This window comes from Lepeophtheirus salmonis, chromosome 5, assembly GCF_016086655.4.
Source record: "Lepeophtheirus salmonis chromosome 5, UVic_Lsal_1.4, whole genome shotgun sequence".
In the NCBI taxonomy this organism is placed as follows: Eukaryota; Metazoa; Arthropoda; class Copepoda; order Siphonostomatoida; family Caligidae; genus Lepeophtheirus; species Lepeophtheirus salmonis.
Genome location: NC_052135.2, coordinates 9,078,443 through 9,094,402, shown reverse-complemented (window position 1 = coordinate 9,094,402; position 15,960 = coordinate 9,078,443). Strand labels below are relative to the sequence as shown.

Below are 15,960 nucleotides of genomic sequence, written 5' to 3'. Positions count from 1 at the left end.
AAAAGGCAAAATTATGGGATTAATATATATTACAATTAAGGACATATGAACCACTAGAGAAAATATAACTATAAGATACATTTACGTATATTTCCCTTAATGCATGTCAGGCCCTACGCATAGTGCTAAATTATTAGTCATATTAAAAGGCTGATTACCTGTTTACAAAATAAGGAGGAGTCATCCTTTGATTTTAATCAAGAATGTATTATTATGTTTATATATTTCAAAAATTAAGTAACAATTTTAAAATCAAATTTTTAAATAATTATAGCACGAAGTTAAATTAATTATAATTGTCTGATGTTAATCCAAATGTTGTAGAGGTGGTGGGAAGGAGAACAAATATTCGCTTTAAACACACCCACAAGTAAAATAAGATTGTAGGATACTAAATTAGTTGAGCTTTAATTAACCCCAAGTATGATTTACTAGATAAAAAAATCCATTTCAATTATTATATTTAATTTAAAAGGCAATCTAGATTTATGAAACTGAAAAAAAAACAGTGTAATTTATGTTGGTATACATCAATTATTAAGAATTTAGTAAACTTATAATTTAAAAAAAAAAAATAGCAACCATATCGCATATACATGAGATCGTGTGCCCTTAAAATGTTATAACGGAATGGATTCATAATGTTTTCTCCTGCTATTTCAAATACTTATAAATAAAAAAAAAGATGCAAATCAAGATATGAGTGATCTCGAAGGGTTGTTGGAACATAGTAGGTTTGAATAAAATTGTGAATATATTAAAAAACAAATAAAGAATAATAAGTGTTGCATATCTCAAAATCTTCTGCCATAATAAAGCCGCACGAAATAAAAAAAACGGAAATAAAAATAAAATGTGACATACAAAATTTAAATTGTTAACGATGAAATGAGAAACATAAAACTCCTTTTTTCAAATTTCTAAAGAGTAATAATAGTAATTTGACAGTTTTTTTTTTGTTTTTGCTTGTTTTAAAAGAAGGTACTGTGATACAAAAACACCATTCCCTTAAGTAAACCCGAATAAAAATCAAGACTAGTTAAGTTAATAAATTGAAAAACAATCAAAATGTTTATGATAGCATATTTCCTCGAAAACATAAATAAAAAAATAATTTTTACAGATTCTCTCAGGGTGATTTCCTCTTTGTTATTAAAAATTTAAAACAAATGAATTTACTTAAAAGAATGGCAATGATTTATCCATACTTAAGTTTGCTGTGATTTAGGTTGAAGCTCTATATAGTCGTTTGCATAAGTATAATATTTATATATATATCATCTCATCTCATTATTTTATTAACATTTTTTTTCCTAGTATTATCTTGATAAAGTCTTTTTTATTGTTGTTGTTGTAACCAGCTACTTCTTGATAAAAGGAAGTGGGATTGTATATGATTTTGCTTCCCTTCAAATAATCCATTTTCCAATGATGAATCCAATAAGAAACATAATAAGCGCTAAATAGATATAAGTTGTTGTCAAGGAATTTTGCTCAGGACTTTCAGACCTAACAACAAATGATGACGGAGTGGATGATTCAACTTCATTATTAGAAGCCAGACGTTTCTGTCGCATCATCTCCTCCTACAAAAATGCAGAAATAAATAACATAGTAGGATAACACATAGACCTTTCATACCTTAACGCAAATATTTTCTTGTCTAATAGAGCTTATTTCTTCTTGTAATTTTTTGATCTCATCGACTGATCTCTTTAATTCATTATCATTAGACTGAAAGGAAAGTTACTTAACTATTATTTCAAGTATTAAACAAATGAATGTTTGATATATCAAATTACGATAGCCAAACTTAATATAAATTAAAAAACAATACTACATACTTTTGCAGAGCTGACAGAAGAAGATGAGACCACTTTTTCTGTGGGAAGTGCTTCCGGTAACTTTTCTGATGAAGTAACTGAGTCCGGTTCCGTTGGGCATGTAAATAAGCATCTTAATTTAGAATCCATTAAGTTATTTCCATTAGCCTCCTTCCACTAAAAATATATGTTGTTGCATTATTGCAAATAATATTAAGTATACATACCAAATCTTCCATGTTGAAATATCCATCAGGAGCAAACATGGATTGAACCATAAACTTATGTTTATTTCTTTCCGATGGATCATAATCAAATGGCTGTAGACCAACTGTAATGTGAATAAATACGTGTAAATACAAAGAGATGTTGATACATCAAAGTAGTTAGCTATATGAAAATGTAAAGAGATATTATCTTCCAGTGAAGAATAATACTTTATATACTTTGATACGAGTACATACGTATCTATCTATAAACATATCCTACAATGTAATCAAATACACTCATTTGAATAAAAGGATAATACTCTCTAAAAAAGAATTTGAGTAAGGTACTTAAAAACATTAAATTTCTGAAGGCTCTATTTTGTAGACTATATCAGCGTTTCTCTAAGAGGGTGCCGTGGTACCCAAGGGTGTTCTCTGACCGTTTAAGGGGTGTAGCCAAAAAAAAAACAAAAAAAAAACGGTATTTTGAGATATAATTTAAAAAAAGTGTCATTTTATATAAAATAAGTGCTGAGTTAGTCCATATTAGGAATGAAGACTGTAGTCCCGTCCAGTTCAGTCCTAGAAACATATAAATTTCGGTCCTTAATGATATTACTCAACTGAATTTCTTCTATTTGTAATCAGTTCTAGTACTGAAAGTCCGAAGGACCGGTCCTAAGACTACTCGACTGAACAAATACGGACCGCCACAACCCTTTATGTAATGTATATTACACATGAAAGGATAATATTTTGAACTCAATTATATAAATATAAAGATGAATAATAAAAATAGGTCTTATGTACACAGTGTCAATAGTCCACAAAGGTCAGGATGACTGTAATGTCCATCATTTTGTTTATCATTTAATCGAGAAAATTGATTTCACAGAGAGCAAGGAAAAACATCAAAGGATATTTTTCTAAACCACAAAAACTGGACATGATTGGCTTTGAAATTGAGCCTCAGCTTACCCCATGAACTCGATTTGAGTTATCCTGATTTTATAGTTGGGTTCTTGTGTTACTGCAAGTGCTCAATCAAGGATGTAAACCCGTGTAATTAAAGGTTAAAGTTATAATTATTATTATTGACAGTTCGTACTATTGTCTGTTGATTAATATCTCGTCTAAATAAATAGAAAATTAACCTTTAGGCTATGTAGCGCCATTTTGAATCATATATTAGTTACACTGGGGTGCCGTGAGATTTTTTGCACTTTTGAAAGGTGCCAGTAAAGAAGTGAAATAAAAACATTTAAGAAACGCTCGAGTTAAGTATCCTATGGATCATTTTTGGGAAGGAAACTTACCAGAAATACTAACACATTTTTTAGGATCTACGATACCGGAGTTCGGCTTCACGCAATATTTTTTAGGAGCAGTTGTTTTAATTTTGAAACAGACTCTACTATCCGTTGGATTCGTTAAGGACATCACCCTGGTTACAGGACGGTTGAAGGGCCCTACTGGGACGAAAAAAATGGAAGAGAGGATTAAGGAAGTGACAATAGAAGTGTAATCCCAAATACTTACCCACGAATTCGAGCTCATTACTGGGTTGGATGATGAGGACTTGTTCTGGCTTTGGGGGTTTATCGAACTTTTCCATCTTGTTCTGTTTTCGATTAACTAGGGATCACAAAAGTAATGGATTTAGCGTTAGTGGCGGCCTAGGAATCGAGAATAGAGACACACTTCTTAGTCTTTACCTATCGATGAGGAAACAATAATGATAATAATAACAATAATAAAATCTCAATTCCCCCCGACGTGGTCCTTCCTCTCCGCCTTACGACAAATTATTTCCACTTCTAATTCTACTTCTCTCTCTCTCTTTCTTTCATTACCTCTCTCTCTCTCTCTCGCTCCTCTTCTCTCTCTCTACCTCTATCAGTATCTACTTCTCCTCTTCTCTCTCGCTCCCACTCTTTCCTTTTCTTCTTCTTTCTCTCTCCCTTTTTATTTAGTTAACATTTATTATGTATTGGTATATTTATGTTCTGTACAAGTTGGGATTTTGTACAAGCAAATTTTACAAGTTGCAACCAAAAAATGAATTGAATAATGTTAAATGAAGGATTTACAGTATTTGGCATGAAGAATGAGGATCATGCAATGATTGAATATTCCATGGATGATCCATATATTAATGGTGCCGTGTATTTAAAAATAACTAAACTATAGGTATACTGAGGCACATTATAAAGTTTACATACACAAGGTTATATTACTCATATATACATAATAACCAGGTAACTTTGAGGGATCGTAATGATATTATAGTATCAATGTATAGTTGGTAGTTAAATTGATTAATGTTATAATGAAATATTGCACTTTAAGACGAAGAAAATATTGAAACATGTACAATTTGCTTATACAAGTTGTAACTTGTACAGACATCGCAACTTTGTACAAAACATATATATGTTCATTCTCTTTCTAGAGTTGCTGCACAAACAGCCCTAATATAATAACAGCTGATATTACAACAATAATTCCTAGGAGAGGCTTCATTTGCTTTTCAATATGTATTATTAATTATTATTTATTATAATTTCTGGAGATTTTTTTTTCTTTTCTTGTTTGACAGATTAGAGCTAATTAAATGTCCTTTTCCTTTGCTATAAATAATAATATAATATAATAATGAATCTACAAGAATATTGTTAGACTTTCTGTTCTCAGGAACCGCGAAAAAATAACTAATATGATAATATTGGGTATTAAAGAAAGTATCCCTGTGAAGTAGGAGCGGTTATTCAAAATAAACTAATAAAAAGCTTTCATCTGCTAAATACAAATGATAAATTGGAATATGAAATGAGCGCGGGAAAAATAAAACTTACACTAATAGAATGTCTATTCATTTTAAAATGAGTTACTTTGTTCGACTTGCTCTGGTTTATATTATTTATTGTGTTTGGTGTAGCTAATCAATGATTACGACTCCAGAAAATGTTTCAATGAATCCTTAGACAACAAATTATTCGTTGTTTAGTAAAATAACAAAATTAATTCCTTCAATAATGATTATATTGTTAGAAAATAAAATTTAAATCAATGTTGTTTGCAATAAAAACTCGAATTGGCAATCGGTAGAGCGCAAATCCTCTGTCTAAAATCAAATAGAGTTATTTATCTCAAATTGTTCAAAGTTATGGTCGATCATGTATTTTCTACTTTTTGTGTTACCTAGATCTTGACCTTCCAAAGTTTAATGGCCTTTAACTGCGACCATATATAATCTTGGTACTAAGTTTGATCAAAATTGATATTATAGAGACGGAAGTGATCGGCGCAAATTTATTGTAGATCAAAGTCGGATAGATAACCCATATTATGGGAACAGTCACATTCCTTTCAAGTAGGTAATTTCAATAATATCCTATAAATGAATCATTTTCACATTCCAAGAGTGTTTTTAACTGATCAAATGACTTCTTGGGTTCCTTTTATTTGAATATACGTGTACACAAAAATGTATTTGTGATAAAAAGTGTTGACTCAAAACGTGATTGATTTATCATTATTAAATACGTCATGATAGTTGACTATAAAATTGTGTTAAACAAAAGTAGGATAGAAATTAAAAATAGTTTCTTTGATTTAAAAAAATTATAATGAAACACATTAGTATAAAAAATATTTTTTTATGCAACAAATGATAATTCATTAAAAATGAACGTTAACTTATATTAACTTCATCAACTATAATTGATGAAATTACTATAAGTTAACATTCTCTTAATGATTAGTGATCATACAAGTCATTATTTTGAATATGAAGCATCTATAAACTTGTTTTAATCCAACTAAATTATTAATTATTTTAGTATAAATTATAATAAACGATTCAATTTTTTTCCCCTTGAATATTATTGTCATCTATATTCACGCTGCCTAACTAGCTTATTATATTTAAATTTCATAATGAATATAAATTAACCAAAAATCAATCAAAATCGACCTTTCTTAAAAACTATTTTTTTTAAATTGAATTATAATGTCTATTTTCTAACTTCAGCTAGAATATAAAGCATTTGAAGAAAAATTAAAAAATATACTAGCTTCTAAGTAAAGTCCTTCATTTTACCCCCTTTTTTGGTGGCGCAATACATTTTTATTAATTGTAATTAAGATTAAATAATAAATAGTTCATTTTTTAAATCCCGAAATGTTTCCCAAATTTGTCACTGAATCGTAGTTATATCCTAAAACTTGATTTAAAAAAGACTTTAAAGGACAAACCTGAAAAGGTTGAAATTTTTAATGGTCTTTTTATGTTCTACGGGTTAAATAACAATAATAAATGAGGGTTTCAGACTGCAGGGGCTCCCACACCTACATTTGGTTGCTTGGTAATTCACAATGATTAATTATTTATGTTTTAAATTAGGTAGTTCTTTTGTTATAGAAATAGTGAAAAACCAAATTTTTATTCATATCAGAACAAAACTATAAAAAAACATTGATTTTTATACTTCTCATTATATTTTCCCTGGATGGGATGATCACACATAAACTATGAAACATTTTTGAAATAAGTATTAAATTTGTCGATATTATGTAGTAAAAATATCAACTATAAGCCCCCAAGATGGCTTCGCCTTCAAATATGATTCGATTTATGGCGTTAGTGAAAACGCTACATAGCCAATCACTCTTTCCAATCTCCTTCATCCTCTTAATAATACAAGAAATTAGTTATAATCAAAGGTGAAAATCCAGTGTGAAATGGTAATGTTAAAAAACGAAACCGAAAATCAACATGGTAACCCTAACAATTGAAGAATGTTATGGAGGCGAGAAAGAATAATGCTCATGCAAAGAATATATAATTTATATATAATCTTTGTACTCATGACGTTTCATTAGATCAGCTACAATCAGCTGTCACAAGAGAAGAAGGAAAAAAAGGATATAAACAAACAAATTTGCATTAATCTTGATTAAGATTCATCAAGTGGATGGATGAATAAAATAAGACTAAACACTTTCATTGAATATTACTTGATGACAAGCTCGGATCCTCTGTATTGTTGGAAAAATATTTATTTGCTACGTCTTGATGAATTATAATATCCTTGGTAGTGTTCGACTCATACGTTAGCATTCCATACCATAAATCACGATGAGCAGCACCCCATGAAAGTGAGATTTTCTCGACTGATCTGTTTGATAAAATAGTACCTATCATCCGAAGCATGTATAGAGGAGTACCTGATACAGTAAATCTCCATTTCAGGAGGGGATTTTTCGTTATGTCAATAAAAATCTTCTGGTATATCTTGGGATAATAGAAGATAGTAGAGATAGCCCACCTCCTACATGTTTTTTTGACCTTTTGAGAGATGGAGGTACTTTGAATAAAAAAGGGTCTTCAGCCACGATTTTTCTTCATTAATTGCCTTCTCAGCTAAAAGAGTCAGATAATGTGCTATATGTAAAACCAGGAGAACTATTTTAGCACCATACAATTCAACTCGTGTCAGGAGATTGTATTTCCTTAATTCTCTTACTTTTTTAATATACTAAATTACACAGTGTTGTCCAATTTGTGTAAGTTTCACTGTGTCTTTGCCATACTATACCTAAAATTTCAACCCTATTTTTGACATTACAATCTAAAAGTGTAGGCGAAGAGTGTGGCTTCCAACTCCCTGCTGGGAGAACAGCAGTTTTACTTTTATTAATTATCAAGCCAGACCTGTGGGAATATTTTTCAAAATACTTAAGAATGCCTTCAATTCTTCTAACTAAATGACGTTCAGTGTTGGCTTCGAATATATTTAATTTTTATCTACAATATGGAAATAAGATTGTATAACGATGTTATAACATATTACGGTCAAATATATAATAAAGCTAGGCAACAGTGGGGTATACACACTTGTTTGGTATTGACTTTTTATCCACACCTGTTGTCATAAGTGTCAAAATGACCCGCTATTTAAAATATCCAATATAAATCTTATTTACATGTAAAAATATACGCTACTATAATTTATTCAACGAATAGTATTAAAATGAGCTTCCATTCTCTGCGTCCCTATGATTATATTTTGCCTTAAGTCATCAGTAGATCTATGGACACCTTTCAATATTAACAGCTCAATGTATCTTGGAGGCCAGTGATATACTGAGTTTTCAAATTCTAACCATATCTGCAATAAACCTCCGAAATTGTCATTTTCAATCTTAAGAATGATTGATAATAAAAACAACAACGTTGAAAGATCTAATGGTCCATGAAATATTTTGTGGGGCCAGTTGTAGTTCTGAGAAGCAGTTCATTTTGTTTTCATTTCGTGTCAATAAGGACCTTTATATCTTGAATATCCATCAGGTCTCCTTATAATATGAATAAATTCTAGGGCTATATTCTTTGACATCCTTTTCTTCAGGTCCATCCTCGATGAATTTTTGATCTTGTATGGGCTGCATTTAAGTATTTAAAAGAAATTTTTAGAATATTTGACACCGAAGAGCTATTAACCGAAAACTAATATACACCCTTTTCCCTCCACATTCCTCCATATAAAGACAGTGATATATCAAAAAGTGAAATTTAAAACTAGGTAAAAGTATGACAAGCTTAGTTTATTACAATTTGGTATGTATGAAAGTATGGGTCATTATGTAGTATTTTCTACCTTGTATAGTTGCAATGAATTTATTTTTATCTAGAGAGGGGAAATGTGTAAAGAAAAAAAATAAGTACTGCAATTAGGAGAGGAAAAACGGTTGATGCATTGCTGTTTCTTCTTTTCTTTTCATTATAAAACAGAGAAACATGCAATATAAGTTTTTTGTTTTAATTTTTATATACATATTATATACAAATTCAGTCAATTTGATCGGGCGGTATTTGTAATTGAATTGAATTTTGAGTCGAATACAATATCAAACCACTGAAAAATAGTATAACAAGTTATTAATTTGATTGATATTTGTTTAAACTTTTACATAAACTTATTATATAAGTTCAGTCAATTTGATCGTGCGGTATTTGAAATTTAAATCAAATTTTGATATCATCAATATAATCAATTTCAGTTGGTGATGTATGTTCGTAACCAGCTAATCCTTTACTTCTTTTCTTTATTCTCGCAACGTGAATACTCATAAAATTTTCACGTCATGACGTCTCAGTATCTTTTATTATCAATGTTACCAAATAACCGATTTTATTTTTATCAGGTTTAATTAACCATAAAAACCCATGCTCCTAAGGACTTTGTTACTTTTTTGAATTAATAGAAATTATAGGGCTCATGTCAATAGATACGTTTATCATACTGTCGCAATATTGAGAAAAAGAATCCCAGAAGCTTACTTTTATGTTATTGCCACATATTTAATAATTATTAGTGATGAAAACCGTGTTTATTATGGGCATGTCAAAAAAACAAACATAAATAACCGAAAATTGACAAATTGAAGATTGTTTTGAAGGAGATCAGCTACAATCAACTGTGACAAAAGAGGAGTGGAGAAGGAAATAAACAAAGCCATGAGCAAGAATTAATCCAATGTTGATCTCCAATTCTACTCTGAGTTCAATGAGGACTTACAATTATAGCTCCGTATCCTAATTCTATGGGTTATACTCCGTCATTTATGAGCTCACACGAATGTTCAATCAGGTTTTGAATCTATTTAAGAAAGGATGTTCACTACTTACGAACTAAATAATAATCACAACGGCTATTAGGAAAATAAAATGCATTCTTCAGATTACCAATTTAAAAAAATGGGGCAGCTAAAAATTCACACGATTTACATCACTATTTATAAGTCGTGGTGTTATAAGATCTCCCTCTAATAGAAGAAGTTTTCTTTGTTGTAAATTGATTTAAAAATAGATAATAAGATAAATAAATATAGATTGAAATAAAGTTATAATATTTTGCTTGTACTAATGCTATTTAAAATGAAGAATGCTTCTATTTATGGCAGTAATTCATTCCCCCAAAAAAAAAAAAATTATATAACAAAGACCTGATGCTAACAAGAGTCTTAATTTAATAATACCATAAGTCTTGCTCCCGCCTTCTCCTCGCGCTCTTACACAAATTCCATATCTAGTTATTATATCCCATGCCTAAGGGTGATAATTTTGGTTAGAATAGAAAAGCGTGCGAGGAGAAGAGAAGAAATACTTATGGCATCATTGATTAAATAGTATACATCTTCTTCTATCAATCAAGAACGTTATCATTCCCGCCTTTATTATTCAATATTAATATAATATTAGATGATGATAGTCGATAGATAACTGAATAAAATGCCTAAAATAACATAGCCTTCTGTCTGGATTTCTGAAAATGGAGGCCTGGGAATTTGGAAAATACTTACCGGATGAAAAACAGATGGTTTGTCGGATTTGTCGAAATAAATGTGCCTTTAGTCTTCTATCTAGAATTACACACCACTCATTATCCTCATCTCATATCAAGAGCATGGATAGTCATCTAAAAAATCAAGTTAATGATGAATACATCAAGTCAGACTTTAACTTTGATCTCACAACGATGCTTATTGCATGTAATATAACCTTATCCATTGCTAATCATCTACGTTCAAAAAATTTATGGAGAAATACAAGGGTAAACATATCCCTTCCCGAGGAACCATCATTAAATTAATGGAGGATGTTGTTACTGATGTCATTTATAGAAATACATATAAAAATGTTTTGAGTCATCCACACCAAATGACGATCAAGTTATCAGTAAAAAGTATAAAATATTTACTAATTTCGAAATGGAACTCTGAATTTTGTACTATCTAACAGTAAGTATTCGATTTTTTTTTAAATCTAACCCTAAAAAATGATTCTATTTTAGCTAAACATATCAAAAATTATGATACACAACTCATTAAATAGTAAAAACAACTGCTTAAATGGTCACAACAACGGGGGTAGTAGCTTTGGATGGTTCGCAACTAGTTTGTCTGAGACTAGTTTCTTCACTTAATGACTTGGGTATGATAATTAGGTTTTCCAATATTACATAGTCAATAAATATTACTTTTTTTATCACTTAAGGCTTAGCTATGGTTGATAGGCTCCAAGAAATGGTGTTCAGAAAACACATAAAAGGCAAAAACAACTACTTAAATGGTCACAACAACGGGGTTAGTTACTTTGGGCGTTTCATTATAATTAGCAATTGTGTAAATCCTTCATGATAATAGTATGTTGTTATATAAGCATACAAAACTAGGAAAATATTTTTTTTGATGCTCTTAATAAGGAGTAATATCGCCGGACATTACTACATAATTAGCTTTTGCTCTAAATCTTTAAGATGGATTTATTTCTAACATTTTTGATTAGTATATTTATTGTCTAATTTTATGATTTTGACATTTACTTTATTATTAATAATTAGTTAGATCTCATCGGTAGAGATATATCTATCCTGTGCACAATTGTATATAGCAACTTCCACATGAAGAAGAGGGGGGATTATCTTTTTGATTATACTCCACGTCTCGCTTGTGTTTTGCAACCTAAAGTTATGACATATTTAACTGGATTCCGGTGTCAGAACAAGAAAATATTATTTGGATCAATCTATAATTTCAATATTCTATATATATAATTTATTGTTATTAGTCATATGATTCCAATTGTTTAATTTTGTATATTTAACATAAATGTATGATGGTATATTTTTTATTATGTAGATTATGTTTAATTAAAACCTTCTTTTTTAAATCTGGAACTTCAAATATATTTCGAAATACTCTACTTTATCGTTTCATTAGCTATTATTCTGAGAATAAGGTTCATAATGATTTACAATTTTATGGAGTGTGACGTTTTCAAATCTTTGTAATATAAAAATGTCTAAGTCAATTATACGTAGTATATCTTCATTAAACATTTTGCTAATAAATACTTTCGTTATACCCTCAAAAATCATAATAAAGCAGGCAGATGATAATCACATCAGTATTTTAAACAATGATACCATATGTATTTTTTCACCCCTTCTCCTTGCACGCGTTTTTCTCTACAATATTATCAACTTTACCCATGCCTTAAGACAAAAATAAATACTTAAAATACTCTTCTATGTATCCACAAAAGAAACATTGCATAATAGATATATTATATTAAAATACGTCTTTATAATTTGAAATAATAATTATAATTCTCGTAAATGAAGTAATACTAATTATATATTTAGGTATATATATATGTATTAAAATAACACATGTTATATCTATCATTTTACACTTAAATCCGTTGTCACATACTATTTACTGTTTTCCGATCATTTACAAAACTTATACATAGTACCATATAAGAACAACATTTTTCAATCCAACATATTTTGTTTGTTTATTAATAGTCGGGCTTGGAGATTGAACCGGAAATGAACGGCGTTCATACTTTCCATTCATTTTTGAACCAATGTCCGATGAACGGGGAAAAATGGACGTCGTTCATTTTGTTGTTCATATTTAAGTTAGGACCAAGAAGGGGGTAATAAATAGGGTTTCCAAATTTTCAAATAATTTTATACATTATTTTTGGTTCCTTTACTTGCGATCGTATTAACTTGCTGATTAAAAGGCTGATTTTTTTTTAAACAAGAGAGCCTCAACATGTTAAAAAGTATAAGTTACGGTAATGTTTCCTCTTTAGTAATTGTAATAATTAGTATTTACATAAGTGCCATATTATCAGGGGAGTAATACCATTTCAGTAAACATATCATATAAATGTAAACTAAATGAACAGAACCCTCACCTTGAAAAGCCCCATAACGCAAATATATCTATTTTTAGGGAAACCTATAACAAGGGTTCTATCTTTGATTTTAATACCATCTAAATTAAAATCAAGAAAAGTTTGTGCGTCTCTCTGACTGTGGAGGACACATTTTAACGAAAATATGTTGCTAAGCTCCGTGTTCATATCAAAAGAATAGGGAAGTACATATTTGAAGCGTCAACATAAAGATAATCTTGAAGAAAAATCATGAAAAGGAAAACAGTAACTATTTATCTTCTTACATCATATATATACACAGACCAATATTTCATAGACATATTTGAGTCAATTATAGACATTGTATTCAAATTTGTGAAATGAGTTAAAATACCCAATAATTTGAACTATGAACGAGAAACGGAAACTAATCAGAAAATGAACGAAAGAATGGAAAAATTGTGAAAAGGTCACAGCCTGTTAATCTTTAATGGAATCTTCACTTTATTATCTAATTAAATACGCCATGTCTTATGTTTTACTGACGTCAAACGTAGAGTGTGTTTAGGCATATTCATACTATTGGTCGTATCCGACATTGCACGGAGTAATTAGGCGACGGCTATAAAACATATATTACTTTAACATTATAGAACATAATTCCCAAGAAATCGTCGTTGGTACTCTCTGTTTTTCAAGAGCAGAATTAGAAATAACTTCTCAATATTTATATCAATTCATATGATTGTGTGTTCAAGAATGAAAGAATAAAAAAACACTAGTTTGAGAAAAAAAATGTTATATGACATGTATGATTCTTACCGTTCCACAGACGCATGGGGGATTCTAATGAAAGAGTAATGTGATGTCAATAAACTAACCTACAGCTAAAAAATTATTGAACAGATTGAATTTTCATAAATGTTCATCATAGACGAATTTACTGGCTAATACAACATCCCCTTCCCTTCTAATTTTGAATAGTAGAGTGAAGAGCAAAAACTGTTGCTAGGCAGAAAAAAAACGGAGGAGGAGGAAGATTCAAAAGCTTATTTTTGTATATGTAAGACTAGTTTGAGCCTGACCGTTCTACGGACGCACAGGGGATGAAAATCAAAATTGTGATGTAATGTCAATGAGCTAAACTACTCCTAAATTGCCTAAAGCAAGGACTCCTGAAATCAGGACAGGACACTACGCTCACGGGTTTCCAATATGGGTTTTAGTTATTCTATATGGAATGTCTCTCTTAAAGTGTTTTGCTACAAAATAAATCTGGTTACAAATTAGTCAAAATGAGCTCAGCTTTTACAAGATCTTCATCCAGCAGAGCTTTAATTTCTGAAGTAGTCATACCTGAAAATTTAAAAAATAAAATATTGTAATGATGTTATTATATTGTAAAAATAAGTAATACCTAAATAAAGAAGCTTACTATTAACAAATATCTTATTTACCTGAGAATTTGACAAGACACCGAATACGAATCTTTTTCTCTGCTTTCAGGATCTTTCTCACGCTGATACAGTAGATACCTCCCCTAAGTTGTCTGTACCAGCCGAGCCTTCTTTCGATGGGATCAGACTGGAACATGCAGAAGAGTACATAGGATAAGTATTCATCTAGGAGAAGATACTCTGCCAGATCTGCTGCGGCAAGGTACGTCTGCTTTGTTGTTAGGAAGGTTTCTACTATGAGGCCAGGTGCTTTACTGTTTTGCTACTCGATGAGAAAGTCGACAAAATCTCTCAAGAAGGAGAGGCCAAGTTTGGTCTTCTCAGAGATTGGTTCCCAAAACTCATCTCTCTTTTCGTAGCCAACTCCAGGTGTCTTGACGTTTAGGATATTTCACATAGTTCTGACAAACTCTGAAAATTCGGCTGTGTCTTTAAACTCCGGTCTGTTGTCTTCTTTGGAGTAGTACTTAAGTGCTCCAATTGATGATTCGTGAAACTCAGTATCAACTAATTTCACATTAGTCTTCTCCAGGTTTATAGGGTTCAATGCTTAGAAGGTCAATATGTGGGCCTGTTTGAGTTTGAAGTGAGACTCCTTGAAGTGAATCTCCCTGTGGTCGGCAAAATTTGGTCTGAAAGTCTCCGATGTTCTAAGTGTTCATGGGTACTCGAGCACCTCCTCCCCCTAGAAGCAGTTGTAGATGTTTTTGAAGTTGTGCATTGATTCAAACAGCAAGTGAATTTTCTTTGTTTCTTCCTGAGGATGAGCAATGGAAGTCTTCAGTCGTCATTGCAAAGCAGTTTCTCCTAGAACTTGCTGTTGGCGGTATGGTTATCTACTGAGAGTACCACTGCCGTGAATCCCACTTCCCAGAGTGCACAGATTAAATTAGAGTCGTTGAAATGCAGGGAACACAGCTTTGTACTTTTGGATGGTGCCTAATCTGTCTTCTTCAGATCTGTTTCTCTTGCAATAATTCTCAGCCGGGCGGTATGAAGTCTGGAGTTTCTCTCTTTGTTTGCCCACAGATGGATCGTAACACCAGACTGATGTTGGTCGTTGTCATAGCCTGTTCTACACCCTGGAGCACAACACTTAGTGGGCATGATTGGAATTACAAAACACAATAAAGATGGCATCCACAAAGTAACTAATAGTTATTCGTTATTACTTATTATCTTACCAAACACGTTGCATTGTTTTTTTTTTCTTCAATAGGCCCATGTTGCACGTGTATTTGAATTCATGCTTGCACGTGCACGGTCCTGCTTACAGGAGTCCTTGCCTAAAGTGAAGATCGCTTAATACATGCACCAACTACAAAACAACTTTAAAATTACTTTACTTCCAAATAAATTAGTATCCTGCGTAATATCCAATGCTTCAATAGAATGCTCATAAGTATTCATTTGAATTGCAGCAATCGAAGACGAAATAACTGGTTAATGCAATCTCCCGATCATGTTACTACCTAAAAAATATTGAACAGATTGAATTCTCTTAAGTGTTAATCCAAGACGAATTAACTGGCTAATACAATCTCCCCTTCTGAACTAATTTTTAATAGCAGAATGAAGAACAAAAACTATAGCTAGGCAGTAAAAAAAACGTAGGAGGAGGAAGATTCAAAAGTTTATTTAAATATTAGATGTGATAACTGGTGAGTAGTGATGAAAATCGTCTATATAATCGACATGTAAAAAAAGTAACCGAAAATCAAGATAGTAACCCT

The 15,960-nt window shown here is 30.9% G+C and overlaps 1 protein-coding gene and 2 long non-coding RNA genes across 12 annotated transcripts; 1 reads left to right on the top strand and 2 right to left on the bottom strand.

Moving 5' to 3' along the window:
* Positions 1-206: 206 nt before the first annotated feature.
* LOC121117123 (vesicle-associated membrane protein-associated protein B) lies at positions 207-4,498 on the bottom strand. Of its 10 annotated transcripts, none has more exons than XR_011779973.1 (8): positions 3,734-3,937; positions 3,572-3,667; positions 3,349-3,501; positions 2,051-2,154; positions 1,845-2,000; positions 1,642-1,734; positions 1,209-1,586; positions 207-984 (listed from the first exon to the last, which is right to left on the bottom strand). XR_011779973.1 is itself a non-coding variant. In XM_040711428.2 (7 exons), the coding sequence occupies exons 2-7, from the start codon at positions 3,645-3,647 to the stop codon at positions 1,410-1,412; spliced, it is 759 nt and encodes a 252-aa protein (XP_040567362.1). In that variant the 5' UTR covers positions 3,648-3,667; positions 3,734-4,498; the 3' UTR covers positions 207-1,409. The 10 variants fall into 10 exon arrangements, 4 of the variants coding, with proteins under 4 accessions (XP_040567362.1, XP_040567363.1, XP_040567360.1 ...); XR_011779974.1 differs by having other exon boundaries at positions 207-804; positions 1,304-1,586; XR_011779975.1 differs by having other exon boundaries at positions 3,748-3,916.
* Positions 4,499-10,015: 5,517 nt separating this feature from the next.
* On the top strand, positions 10,016-11,801 carry LOC139905317 (uncharacterized). Its single transcript, XR_011779972.1, has 3 exons — positions 10,016-10,837; positions 10,891-11,030; positions 11,094-11,801. It is a non-coding gene; the product is annotated as an uncharacterized lncRNA (long non-coding RNA).
* Positions 11,802-12,145: 344 nt separating this feature from the next.
* Positions 12,146-15,322, bottom strand: LOC139905543 (uncharacterized). The gene is made up of 2 exons (XR_011780409.1): positions 14,228-15,322; positions 12,146-14,126 (listed from the first exon to the last, which is right to left on the bottom strand). It is a non-coding gene; the product is annotated as an uncharacterized lncRNA (long non-coding RNA).
* Positions 15,323-15,960: the final 638 nt, after the last annotated feature.